The 13,206-nt window shown below is 44.4% G+C and overlaps 1 protein-coding gene across 1 annotated transcript; it reads left to right on the top strand.

Annotated features, from left to right (window-relative positions):
- The first annotated feature begins 10,158 nt into the window (after positions 1-10,158).
- Positions 10,159-12,534, top strand: LOC133915007 (4-hydroxyphenylacetaldehyde oxime monooxygenase-like). The gene is made up of 3 exons (XM_062357994.1): positions 10,159-10,749; positions 11,234-11,677; positions 11,781-12,534. The coding sequence occupies exons 1-3, from the start codon at positions 10,273-10,275 to the stop codon at positions 12,396-12,398; spliced, it is 1,539 nt and encodes a 512-aa protein (XP_062213978.1). The 5' UTR covers positions 10,159-10,272; the 3' UTR covers positions 12,399-12,534.
- The last annotated feature ends 672 nt before the right edge of the window (positions 12,535-13,206 follow it).

Here is a 13,206-nt window from a genome sequence, read left to right as displayed (position 1 = left end):
GCCGCATTTAAAAAGCGTGTGTGGCCTGTCCCCTCCAACTGCTCCCGCCGCGCTCAGCGTCAGTTCCTGCCATGTTCTGGCAGAGAGGCGTGGGGTTATTAATTGCACAGGTCTCGTCCCGTGCCATCCGACCCGTCTCATGATAGCGTCGTAAGGGCCGAGGCGTTCCGTCTGCCGCGCTGCTGTGGCAGGGGAACAAGATAGGGCGGGCACGCCGGGCCGCTCTGCGGCTGCCCGGTGGGCCCACTCCACGGCGCCTGTTGCCAGGACATTTATTGTGACAGACGACCGGGCGTGCAACGCATTTTCCACCCCCAGTCACGTCACCCAGAGGTTCCATCTAAAGCTGTAGAGAAGACGTCGTATGAGATATGGTATGGGAAGCATCTCGCGTTATCTTTTCTTAAGATATGAGGTTGTGAGGCATATGTAAAACGTTTGACGTCCGATAAACTCACTCCAAAATCAGACAAGTGCTTCTAGGGAAACTAAAGGATATTATTTTTATATTCGAGAAGAAGGCAAAGTGTTTGTCACTCAGAATGGTGTCTTTTTGGAGAAAGAGTTTCTCTCAAAGAGAGTTAGTGGGAGCATAGTGCAACTCAAAGAAATTAGGGAACACGTTATTGAGCCACCAGCCCCACATAGGTCCGAAAGGGCACGTTGCGCAATTGAACGATTCACACCCTAACCACGGGGCAGCGCGACATATAATTGTTGGACAATGATGAGCCAAAAAGCTATACGGAAGCAATGGTGGGACAAGACTCTAAGAAATGGATTGGAGCCATGATATCTGAATTAGAATCCATGCGAGAGAATCAAGTTTGGAACTTGGTTGATCCGCTTGTTGGTGTAAAAACCATTAAGTGTAAATGAGTTTTTAAGAAAAAGATAGACATGGATGGAACGGTTGGTGGCTAAAGGTTTCAAGCAAATTCAAGGGGTTGGTTATGATGAAACATTTTTACCCGTTGCAATGCTAAAGTCTATTCGGATCCTCCTAGCAATTGCTGCATATTTCGACTATGAGATATGGAAAATAGATGTCAAGATAGCTTTTCTTAATGGAAACCTAAGTGAGGATGTGTACATGATACAACCTGAAGGTTTTATTGATCCAAAAAATACTAGGAAGATATGCAAACTGCAAAAGTCAATCTATGAGCTAAAGCAAGCATCTCGGAGTTGGAGCATCTGTTTTGATGAAGTAGTCAAAGGGTTTGGCTTTATTAAGAATGAAGAAAAGCCTTGTGTTTATAAAAGGGTTAGTGGGAGCGCACTTGTGTTTTTGGTCTTATATGTAGATGACATATTGTTAATTGAGAATGATATTCCAATGCTTGATGCTATCAAATCTTCATTGCAACAGAGTTTCTCAATGAAGGATCTAGGGGAGACGACATATATATTGGGCATAAAGATCTATGGAGATAGGTCGAGAAGGCTGATCGGATTAAGCCAGAGTACGTATATTGACAAGTTATTGAAAATGATCAATATGCAGAATTCCAAGAAGGGTTTCTTACCAATGTCACTTAGCATCACTCTCGGCAAGAGTCAGTGTCCTACGACACTTGATGAGCTTGAGAGGATGAGTGTGATCTCATATGCTTCCGCTATCGGGTCCATCATGTATGCCATGCTTTGTACACGTCTAGATGTTTTCTATGCTCTAAGTATTATGAGTAGATACCAATCAAATCCGGGTGAAGTTCACTGGGTAACAGTAAAGAATATCTTAAAGTACTTAAGAAGAACTATGTATATGTTCCTTGTCTATGGAGGTGAGGAGGAGCTCTTTGTAAATGGTTACACCAATGCTAGCTTTTGAACTGACAAGCATGATTCAAGATCACAATATGGTTTCGTGTTTTTCCTCAATGGAGGAGCAGTGAGTTGGAAGAGTTCCAAGCAAGAAACAATGGCCGATTCCACGACGGAGGATGAGTATATCGCAGCTTTTGAAGCTGCAAAGGAGGCTGTAAGCTGAGTATATCGTAACTTCTGAAGCTGCAAAGGAGGCTGTTTGTATCATAAAATTTGTTTCTGAGTTAAGTGTGGTGGCTAGTCTTCTAGTCCAATAGATCTCTATTGCGATAATAGTGGAGCCATTGCACAAGCCAAAGAACCTAGATCGCATCAGAAGTCCAAACACATACTACGGCACTATCATCTCATCCAAGAGATCATAGATAGAGGTGATGTAAAGATATGCAAGGTGCACACAAATTCAAATATTATTGATCCATTGACGAAGCCGCTCTCATAGCCCAAGCATGAAGTGCACATGAGCTCTATGGATATTAGATACTTGCATGATTGAGTCTAGTGCATGTGAGAGATTGTATCATGTCTATGATAATGTGCTTTTGAATAATCGTTTATTTGGTTCCTTGAATAATTATCATTTGTTTTGATCAACAAGTATGTGATTTGTTTGTGAAACTCTTATTGTATTATGATATTATTCTAAATGATCCCTAATCTCGTATTATTGTGGGACAATAATGATTATAGATTAGCATATTAACTGATTAGTGATCATATTTCACAGATCATAGATATGGAGATATCAAATCAATAATGTGGACACATGTTAGATAATATGGTGTTAGATTGACCCATCTTGAGACGTTGTTGGGATGTTGTTTGTTGTGCCATCAATTGTAGTCTCGAAAGGTGTAACTGCAAAATCCTTTGACCTGAGATCATTATTAATTCCAGAATATGCAGTAACACACTTAGGGGCTTTCAAACGCTACTCCGTAACTTGGTAGTTATAAAGGCTGCATTCGGATATGTTATGAAACATATCGTGATATGTGAGCAATCAAGATGGAATTTGCCCCTCCTAGATACCGGGAGAGATACATCTGGACCCATCGAGGTAGTTGGATTGAGAAAGTGCATAACCATGTCAATATAATTAAAGAGTTAATCATGATGAATCCACTACTTGATTGAATGAATGGCATGTAGCGAAAATGATCATATTAGGTCATGATTGTGATTTTGGTGATTAATAACAATATAGTTGTTGCGACTAACATGTTTGTCAAGAATACATATTAGTAGGTCTCATGGATGCAATACATCAAGAATCTACCATAACCGGGAAAAAGTTTGATTGAATTGAAGAAGTCCCAAGAGAATTGACCTCACCAGATGGTCCGGTGTTCATGGATTGAACTCACCAGAGTATTTTGTCAAGAGACAAAGTAAAGGCTGATGACTTCACCGAATGGTCTGGTGCTCTATGTGTTAAACTCACTGAAGTATTTCTGACAAAGGGAGATAAGGTTGAGGACCTCATTGAATAGTCTGGTGATCTACACTGAGTAACACCGAAGTATTTTTGCAAAGAAGAATACAAGTACAAAAGACTGAAGATCAACCCACTAGATGGTTCGGTGCTTGGTTTGTGCACACCGGATTATAACAATGGAGCATTTCTTGTTGAGGCAACTGCAAATGTTGAAGAATGAAGAATAACCCACCGGAAGGTCCGGTGCTCTAAAGATGAATGCACCGGAGTATTTTACACAGAGAGGCTGTAAAGGCTCGAATGGCTCAAGATAACTCATCAGAAGGTCCGGTGATGGATTTAAAGGTACGCTAGAGTGTTCAGTGTTCAAAGAGGTATTGAGTGGAGTTCTAACGGCTAGTTTCTAAAGTTATACTCACCGGATCATCCAGTATTAACAGCTTTTTTGAGCCATTAGAAAAATGGCTAGTTAGCGGATTTGAGGCTGTAAATACCCTTCCACTTAGTTATTTGAAGATTTGGTATGTTGCTGGAATCCAGAGAAACTCATATACACTTGAGAAGACATCCAAGCCATCAAAATGCTTAAAGTGATCATCCAATGCAATTAAGCTCAAGATTAGAGAGTGTTTAGTGCTTATAGGCCTAAAGTGAGTTGTAGCTAGGTGCTGCAGCTTGAAGAAAGGATCAATTAGTGATCCTAGCTTGTACCAAGTGGTACGCCGACGTCTTGAAGTCTTGGTGGCTTAAGCTTGTTGACGCTCCGACTTGGTGTGGAGTGGCGGCAAGACACGTGTACGGGAACACGGAGACCCTTGCCTTGGTTGCTTAAGCTCCAAAGTAATCACAACATCAAGTGACCAGAAGAGAGGCTAGTGGTGAGACCTTGCCTTAGTGGCTTAGTGACTTATCTGGCTTGAGGCCTTGCCTTGGTGGCTTGGTGACTCAAGAGTCATGATTTGGTGTCAACCGGGAGCATATCCTTGGTGGAGCTACAATGTGGATTAAGGGTGGCATTCATGCCATCGATACTATAGGATAAAAAACTCTTGTGCCGAGTTTGTCTTTCTACCTTATTTACGTTTTCGTATTTACAATTTACCTTGCTAGAGTATGTTACAATCCTCTTGAGTGGTAGAGTAGACACACTAGATAAACCTAGATCACATTTAGATAGAAAGTGAGATAGGTTTATCTTCTGAAGTTTTTTAAGCTAATTTGGTTTAGGTTTCTAAGTGTCCTAATTCACCCCCCCCCCCTTAGGATGTCATCATTCCTCACAGTGGAGCTATCACAAAGGTGGCACGAATCTCACCTTGAGCTTAACTGGTATCGTGTGGCAAAGGGATTGGCACATGAGTATATCAAGGTTCGGTCGATATGACCTTTGTGTGCATTTGGGAGTCAATATGTCCTGCTAGGTATCACTATTGACTTGCAATTCAGAAAGGGTTTCCGGGTAGCGGTCGTTCACACATGAACCTATCAAGTCACACATTTAACGGGTTTGTAACATTGAGATTCTTGCATGATTAACTCTAGTGCAAGTGGAAGATTGTTAGAAATATGTCCTAGAGACAATTGTAAACAATACAGATTGGATCCGTAGTGGGCCAATTAATTGGATTAAAAGGCCCATTCGTGTGAGGAAGGCCTATTATCTATTAGCCTCATATTACTAATAGATGTGGAGGTGGAGGGTTTTTTTCCCCTATATATATGGAGCAAATCATTGCCTCAAAGAAGAAAAATATACATGCAACTATTTGAAGCAACCCTTAATTTGGGAATGCTCGCATTTGGTTAGTCCTAAGGTTTTTATCCACCTGAGCCACCCACCAACCCCTTGCTATGCGTGTGGTGCTAGCACACTGGCGCACGGTGTTCCATTCATGTACATGTGGATACCGTGGAGGTACTGCTACTGTTGCTACAGTGTTGATCGGCAACAAGGATCCTAGGAGGAGATGCTCGGTTCGTGACAAGATCGACTATTTCCTCTTCGTGGATGCGCACGACTCTTCTTCCGCTGCACTGCGCGTCTATTGGTAACAATCCATGATCTCCTACTCGTATGGTTTCCCGGTTGAACGCGGTAGAGAAATTTGATTTATACTAACGTAGCCTACCCATTCCCCAACAACATTTGCATGGAGGCCATCGAGAGTGTGCCGTTATCGCCTATTTTGCTAGGCATGGTCAACGGAGCTCGCTAAGAAGCTGAGTGTCGTGCGCTCATCGGGAACACGGAGATGATCACCGTGTGGGGCGAGATGAGAGAGCAATGGCCAGAGTTGGATGAGAGAGAGTGTTATGCCGCTCTAGCAATGGTTAGAGTTCTTGTGAGGTTCAACTGAGCTGTCAATCCTGGAGACGGTCGGGTCATGGTCGACACTGGCAAGACGTTGGGGTACTACGATACGCGGAACGGGATTTTGGAGATGTTGTTACTCACTCAAATCATAGCTCAGCGAGCACCAGCGTGTCGCCACCGCCGCTGACATGTTCTTCACCACGAACGTGTGCGGCCATAGCTTGCTTCATCCCTACAACCGAAAATGCAGGCTTTGGTGATTGTTGTTGGTTGTTTTGCATTTCATTTTTTTGTTACCATAAGAGTGTAGATTTACACTTAATTTTGTACAAGATGACATATTCAAATCTTTACTACTTAAAAAATCTTTAATGAATCATGCGCTCATCTTGAATCCCATTAGTCCCCTACCCACTACATCCCCCTCTCTCATAGAAAAACCGCACCACCCCCACCCCCATCCACGCCTCTATGCTCTCCGGTCTCCAGAGCTGCCGCCTCCTCCTCCTCCTCCGTGCCCGAGCTACTCCGGCGATGCCACCCCCGCTCTCCATCTGCTCCCCTCTTCCCCGACCCCCTCACGCTCCTCGCCTCCTCCCCGCCACATCTCTACTCCGTTGCCACCTCGACGCTCAGCCGATTCCCCACACGAGACCTTGGTCGCGTCACCTCCCCGCCGCCCCCCTCCAGGCCCGCCGTCGCCGCCATCGCCTCCCCACCGACGTCGCTCGTCTCCTCCACTACAAACCCACACTCTCCCTCTGCTCCCCCTTCCCCGACCCTAGCCACGCCTCTCTGTTCTCCAGTCTCTCGAGCTGCTGCCTCCTCCTTCTCCTCCTCCTCCTCCTATGCACCCGAGCGTGCCGGCAATGCCACCCTCGCTCTCCCTCCGCTCCCCCTTTTCCCGACCACCTCGCACTCCTCGCCTCCTCATCACGCGTGTTCTGCTCCTGTTCCACCTTCCGCTACTCCTGCTCAATCCATCTGCATTCAGCTCCCTCCATTTCTGCCTACGTTCCGCATCCGATCTGCTCAATCCCTTCCTCGCTCATGCCTCATACGGTTGCTCTAACGCTCTTTCACTCGCTCCACCGCCATCGCCGCCCGCACCACCACGCGATCCATGCTGAAATTAATTTCGAAACCTATAAATTTTGAGCTCTGAAAATTTTCAAAACCACCATAGTTATCAAATTAATTTCAGTGCACATTGCTTTTGAGGACACAATTACTTATTGTACAGTTAGTTATCTCCTTTTGTTTCACATTGGTGAGCTTACAACTGTCGTGCTTATCTTCTAACACCAGATGCAATAGCAAGTTTAATTATTGATCTATGTTAAGAAAAAGGTTTGTGGCCACTGAAGAGATAAGCTTTGTAGATAATGACAAGAACTGCAGTAGAGAGATGTATGGATTCTGGAATGGAAGATTGAAAAAACTCCACATGCTTCTTTTTTAAACATTCAGCCTCAGTTATTGCCACAACTGGCAATTGTACTAAGTATGTATACTTCTTTTCTTCTGGCAGCACATCCGTAGTGCTCAACGGGTAGCGTCACACTCTTCAATGATACTATTTCAGATCATAATGAATTCACTGCATGTTTACCGATTACGGGGCAAAGCTACCAATGTTGTCTCCTACGTGGGCCTCATATCGCTTGCCATGTTGTGTAGAAATTGAACTTATTTTCCTTTCGAATCTTATATACGGCAAGAGGTGGTTTTGGGCGGCACAACAAACTGTGTAGTTGTTCTGCCTGTAAGAATTGTATCGTAATTGTCAGATATATGATGTAACGAGGCAACATTTTAGTTCTAAGCTCGCAGCTTTTCATATTTCCTGTGCTCTCAATTTATAATCTCTTTCATTGATGCTTGGTATTTCCATTTTCGTTATTCATGTTCTTTTATTGGACAAGAAAATTGTCGATGCAAGTATTTTATCAGTATTGCAAGAAGTCATAAGAGCCGGAAGACCAATTATGATTATATTGACCAAGAGGATTTTCCTACACTTACATAGTTTGTAAAGATCTAACCTCTGTATAGTGTGTGAATGCAATCGTGCAATCTTTCCTGGCTCAAGTTGCAAGGATGTGATGGGTTATTTTGTAGGTGTTTCACCTAATCAACAATATTATTTCGTGCAATTTTTCGTCTCCTGTTGTAACATGTTTTTGCCAACTATCTGCTGCATTTAGATGTAGAACGGAGAGGTATGTGGATACCTCAGGACCAATGGAGACTAATTTTTAAACGTAGAAAAGACTAGAACTTATTGGTGACAATTTTTTCGAATATCTTTTTTAATAAAATGGTTAAATAATGCTTACCGTGTTTCTCAATAAAAAATAGTTCTTAGCTTCAAGTTCAGTTTCTTGGTACCATTTGATTCTAATAGTTCTTGGCAATCAATACTATCTTTCATATCGCGCTCATACACATTGAAGATTTGAACTGACATTAAAGATCATAAGTGCTACTGGTTAGACAGCTCTTAGCCCTGAATGAAAGGGCCAACGATGACTTGATGAGCCCTTGAACGAAACAAAAATAAGCTGATAGTAATCAGATAGAAGTACCTCTACCTCTGGTTATTTTTTGCATGTTAAACTAAATTTGAACAGAAATTTTGTGATGTAATGTCATGCTGTTACACATTCAGTTTGGTTGTGTAACATGTTTGCATGAGTTGTTTTCTATTTTCATATTATTTATCCATGACTGATAATAATGTTAGTCGATTGACACAAAACACACTATTTTCATAAGCTCATCATTAACTTTCAGTGCATACATTCATCTATATATTGTGATTGAATATTTTTGGAGCGATCCAACGCTAGCAAATATTCAGTTATATGGTGCCGACCCGAGCGAAATCGGTGGATGGGAGCCATCCACGTTCTTGTTCGTTGGTACGGGTGTATGTGTTTTTTATTTAACTCTTGATTTTATTTAAGATTATAAGAGTGGTATAAAAATTATAAATATTTTAATTAGAAAATTATAGCTCACTAGCAACTCGTTTTAATTAGTTTGATCTAAAAGGCATGAGCCAATATTTAATTAAAATTCTCTAAAAAATCTACTTTTATAACTTCTAGAAATTTTTAATGCCTCAAATAAATTTCCAAAAATCTGAAAAAATTATTAATACTTTTCTCATGCGATTTACTAATTTATAAAAAAGTTTTAACCCTAGATTATCTGGTGAAAAAGTGAATTCCTTTGTAATGCTCTACTTATATGTATTTTTATCATTTTATATGATATTCTTTTTTTACTTTAATTTAAATTCAGACAAATTTAAACATGCACAAATTCATCCAAATGCTTATGGAATATATATAAATATGAATAGATCATCTTATCCATTCTAATCCTACCAATCAAACAGAAAACTGACTTATCCTATCCATTATAATTTCATCAACCAAATAGAAAATTAGTTTATCACATTCATCCCAACCAAATAGAAAATTGAATCATCTAATAAAATAATATAAATAATCCTACCTCATCTAACCTCACGCGTCAACTAAACACATTATAAATGTACTATTAGATAATAGATGGCGATCCAAGCACTGTGGTGGTGTCACAATGGTGATCATTCATCGTACTGGTGGGCATGCCGCACAGGTGGAACCCTTGGAATCACAAACAGATCACATTTTTTCTTTTTGAAGAATCGAATGGACAATATATTTTCCACCGTGAATTACTTATCGTTTTAGATATGCATGTCACGCAGAACAAAGGAATCAATTCTGTGACTTTTTGACATAGTATGCCTATGCGTATTGGTTACCTGCGTCATCTTGCTAACATCATCGCCAAGTGGTCAGCATGAGGTAGCATTTGGTGAGCAACTTTGCCTCAAATTATTCCAAAACAACATCTACCTGCGAACCAGAAGCCAGATTCCTGGAAACGGAATATATTTTGTCTAGAGAGTTCGATAGATCGTGATGTCAGAGGGCAGTGAGCATCTCTCATATATATGAACTTGGATTATATAGACTTCACCATGACAACATAATTACCACAAACTGATTGGGCCACTTGCAAATAATAACCGTCAGAAGAAAAAAATCATGTTGATCTTGTAGTGATAAGTATAAGTTGTACTCAATAAACGTGCTCGAAGTAAACTGAATATATAGAGAGATCGATCCCGACGCTAGTTCTTTTTTTAAAAAAACGACTAGGGTATAAATTCATTAAGCGAAGGGTACCCATTGACCTATTTAGTTCAACTAAAAAGCACCAATTTTCTAAAAAAAAATGTTCAATTAAACTAAAATAGTGTTTTTAGTTGAAATAAAAAGTGTCGGTAGATATCTCCTTAGAGACGAAGATGGTAGTTCAATCAGCAGTAAGCCTTGTCTATATATCCACTAGCTAGCGTCTAGCTTACTAACTATATGCCTTTTTGACAGGGTCAGTTCATTTAACAGCTGTATTATTTGACAACTATCAATAATCATTGATACAAGGACCGGCAAAGAAAATGAACACCTAACGCCTACAGCTACTAGTGCCCTCCTTTATAACCCCCCCCCCCCCCCCCAACACACACAGACACAGCACAAGACGTGCATCATATCGATCACAACTCAAGTCTCAGATTTTGAGAGAAACCTGATCGATCTGTCCTAGCTTCAAAGAGAAATTAACAATGGTGGTGCCATTGCTGGTCCTAGAGTACTGTTTGCCTCAACAATGGCACACCCTCCTCCTGGTTCTCCTCCCTCTCCTCTTTCACCTCCTTGCAAGAAAAGGCCGACGCCTCCACCTGCCGCCGGGCCCGCCTATGCTGCCCATCCTCGGCAACCTGCACCAGATGGGCGCGCTGCCCCACCGGAGCCTACGCGAGCTGGCGCGGTGGCACGGGCCGGTGATGTTGCTGCGGCTGGGCGCGGTGCCGACGGTGGTGGTGTCGTCGGCCGAGGCGGCACGGGAGGTGATGAAGGCGCACGACGCGGACTGCTGCAGCCGGCCGGACACTCCGGGGGCGAGGCGCCTGTCGTACCAACACAAGGACGTGGCGTTCGCTCCCTACAGCGACTACTGGCGCGAGATGCGCAAGCTCTTCGTCGTCGAGCTGCTCAGCCTGCGTCGCGTCCAGGCCACCTGGTACGCCAGGGAGGCGCAGGTGTATAAATATATACACTTTCTAAATTTCACATGCCTAAAATTTGCTTGTGTTTTATGCGACGGTTTAGTGGCGGCGGGTTAGGATTCGTGTTCCCGGTGGTGGTTTTCAGGTAGTGACAGATTTAGAGAAAGCTCTAAGGAAGGCAGGCTGACCTAGCAGAGGAGGCAGCCGTGGGGGCGAGACGACAAGGCAGCGGGTCTCAGGGCAAGGTGACCGGAAATGAGAGGTGAGCGGCGACAGTGGATCCAGCAACGGGGCCGTCGCTGGAGGAGGGTGGCCGGCAGCCCGGCATCAGGTGCGGGCAACATGAGGTTGAAGACGGCTATAAGTTGTTAGATAAGCATCAGTACATCGGTCAGATAGATACATGCTAATGGGGCTAACGCGTACGCAATGCGTCGTCTAGTTGAAGAAACCAGTGAATTAATTATTATTTACTATATATTATAGTGTCTGTCCATGATATCTTCTTAATCGTCAGGTGGACAAACTCATCGGCAGATTAACCAGCGCCGGACGGAAACCAGTGTCCCTGGAGGATCACATCTTCGGCCTCATGGACGGCGTCATCGGCACGGTGGCGCTCGGGAACATCTACGGCACGGAGCAGTTCGCGCAGAAGAAACACTTCCACGACGTGATCGACGAGGCCATGAGCGCCAAGGCCAGCTTCTCCGCCGAGGACTACTTCCCCAACGCCGTCGGCCACCTCGTGGACCGCCTCACCGGGGTCGTCTCCCGCCGCGAGAAAGTGTTCAGGGACCTCGACGCTTTCTTCGACGTGATCATCGACCAGCACCTCGACCCATCGCGCGCCATGCCCGGCAACGGCCCCGATCTCATCGACGTCATGGTCGGCCTCATGAAGGGGAACCAACAAGGCTCTCTCAGCTTCACCAGAGACCACATCAAAGGGCTGCTCTCGGTACGCAAGGGGCCACACCGAGCGAGCTAAAACTGATTTAATTTTACAGAGTTGATTACCGTTTACTAATCGGCAACTCCATGCTGCATACAACATCTTTCAGAACGTCTTCACTGCTAGCGTTGACACGAGCTCGGTTACCATGGTTTGGGCAATGGCTGAGCTGATGAGGAAGCCGGCTTCGCTGAAGAAGGTGCAAGAAGAGGTTAGAGCCGTGGTGGGCAACAAAGAGAGGGTGCAACCGCATGACATGCCTAAGCTCAAGTACCTCAAGATGGTGGTGAAGGAGACGCTCCGGCTACACCCAGCAGTGCCGCTTTTGTTGCCGAGGGAGACGCTGCGGCACGTCAAGATCTCCGGATACGACGTGCCGGCCAAGACAAGGCTCTTGGTGAACGCATGGGCCATCGGCAGGGATCCGTCCACCTGGGACAACCCTGAGGAGTTTGATCCGGACAGGTTCGAGGGGAAAGATGTCGACTTCAACGGGCTGCATTTCGAGCTCCTGCCGTTCGGCGCCGGCCGTAGGATGTGCCCGGGGATGGCCATGGGAGTGGCCACGACAGAGTTCACGCTCGCCAACCTGCTCTACTGCTTCGACTGGGAGCTCCCCGAGGGCATGACGCCGGAGGACGTGAGCATGGAAGAGGCAGGAGGGCTCACCGTCCATAGGGAGATGCCGCTCGTGCTTGTGCCCACCAGATATAACTGCCAGCGTTGATCGATCGATCGATCCATCTATCAAGATGCTAATAAATTTGGTGCTGTTTGCTTTCTTCAGCTCGCCATGAGTTCAGTCTGTACCTATTAAATTGTTTGTCCAAGATTTGCTGTCAACTTATTACTCAAACTCTCAACAGTCTATTCCATCTATAGCGTAGTAGACTATTTTGCTTCAAATGAATTGCTGAGCCCCATCTTTCTTCAAGCATTCCATGGAAAGATGGCACCAAGTCAATTTAGAATCAGACCTGGTTCCAGCGAGATTACAGGCAGTGTGCCAGCATGGTTCACCAATAGCCAATAGAGGCTGCTGGCTGCATATTTCACTTCATTGGGACCGGTGGTAGAGATAAGAACAGGCTGTCAACATGTCAACCAATGTGATGAACTGGGCGGAGAATATGAAATCCAAATCCCTGGATGATCTCCGAAGAGGAAAAGGGGACCAATACAGATCGCTCATCCAGCAGGCCAATGATCCTCTGCTTGGCACCTTCTGCTCGTCAAAGGCCAATATTCCTGCTGTGTCGTTCCCCAGCAAAGTCTGGCCAGTGGCTGATGGCTCCTTATAAATACAGGCCCAGGCGTGCAAGCATCAGTGCAGAAGCACAAATGGCAGAAGAGAGGTCCCGCATGGAAGTAAGAGGTCATCTTCGATAGCCAAGGATGATTTGCCTGTAATCCCCTCTTGAACGCGCTTGGCGCCGTGACTCAGGAGTGGCAAGTGGTTCTATGGGCAGATCATCCGGGCTACCTGAGTACCTCTTATGCTCTCCCATGTCAGGCCTACTCTTCTTTGACTGTAG

This window comes from Phragmites australis, chromosome 4, assembly GCF_958298935.1.
Source record: "Phragmites australis chromosome 4, lpPhrAust1.1, whole genome shotgun sequence".
NCBI lineage: Eukaryota > Viridiplantae > Streptophyta > Magnoliopsida > Poales > Poaceae > Phragmites > Phragmites australis.
The sequence above is the reverse complement of the archived record's forward strand: the minus strand, read 5'-3'. Positions and strand labels throughout refer to the sequence as shown.

Excerpts from the sequence above, each read along its gene's own strand:
- LOC133915007 (XM_062357994.1), top strand. The coding sequence starts at position 10,273 with ATGGTGGTGCCATTGCTGGTCCTAGAGTACTGTTTGCCTCAACAATGG. Across the intron at positions 10,750-11,233 it reads GGTACGCCAGGGAGGCGCAG|GTGGACAAACTCATCGGCAG; the intron begins GTGTATAAATAT and ends CTTAATCGTCAG. Across the intron at positions 11,678-11,780 it reads ACATCAAAGGGCTGCTCTCG|AACGTCTTCACTGCTAGCGT; the intron begins GTACGCAAGGGG and ends AACATCTTTCAG.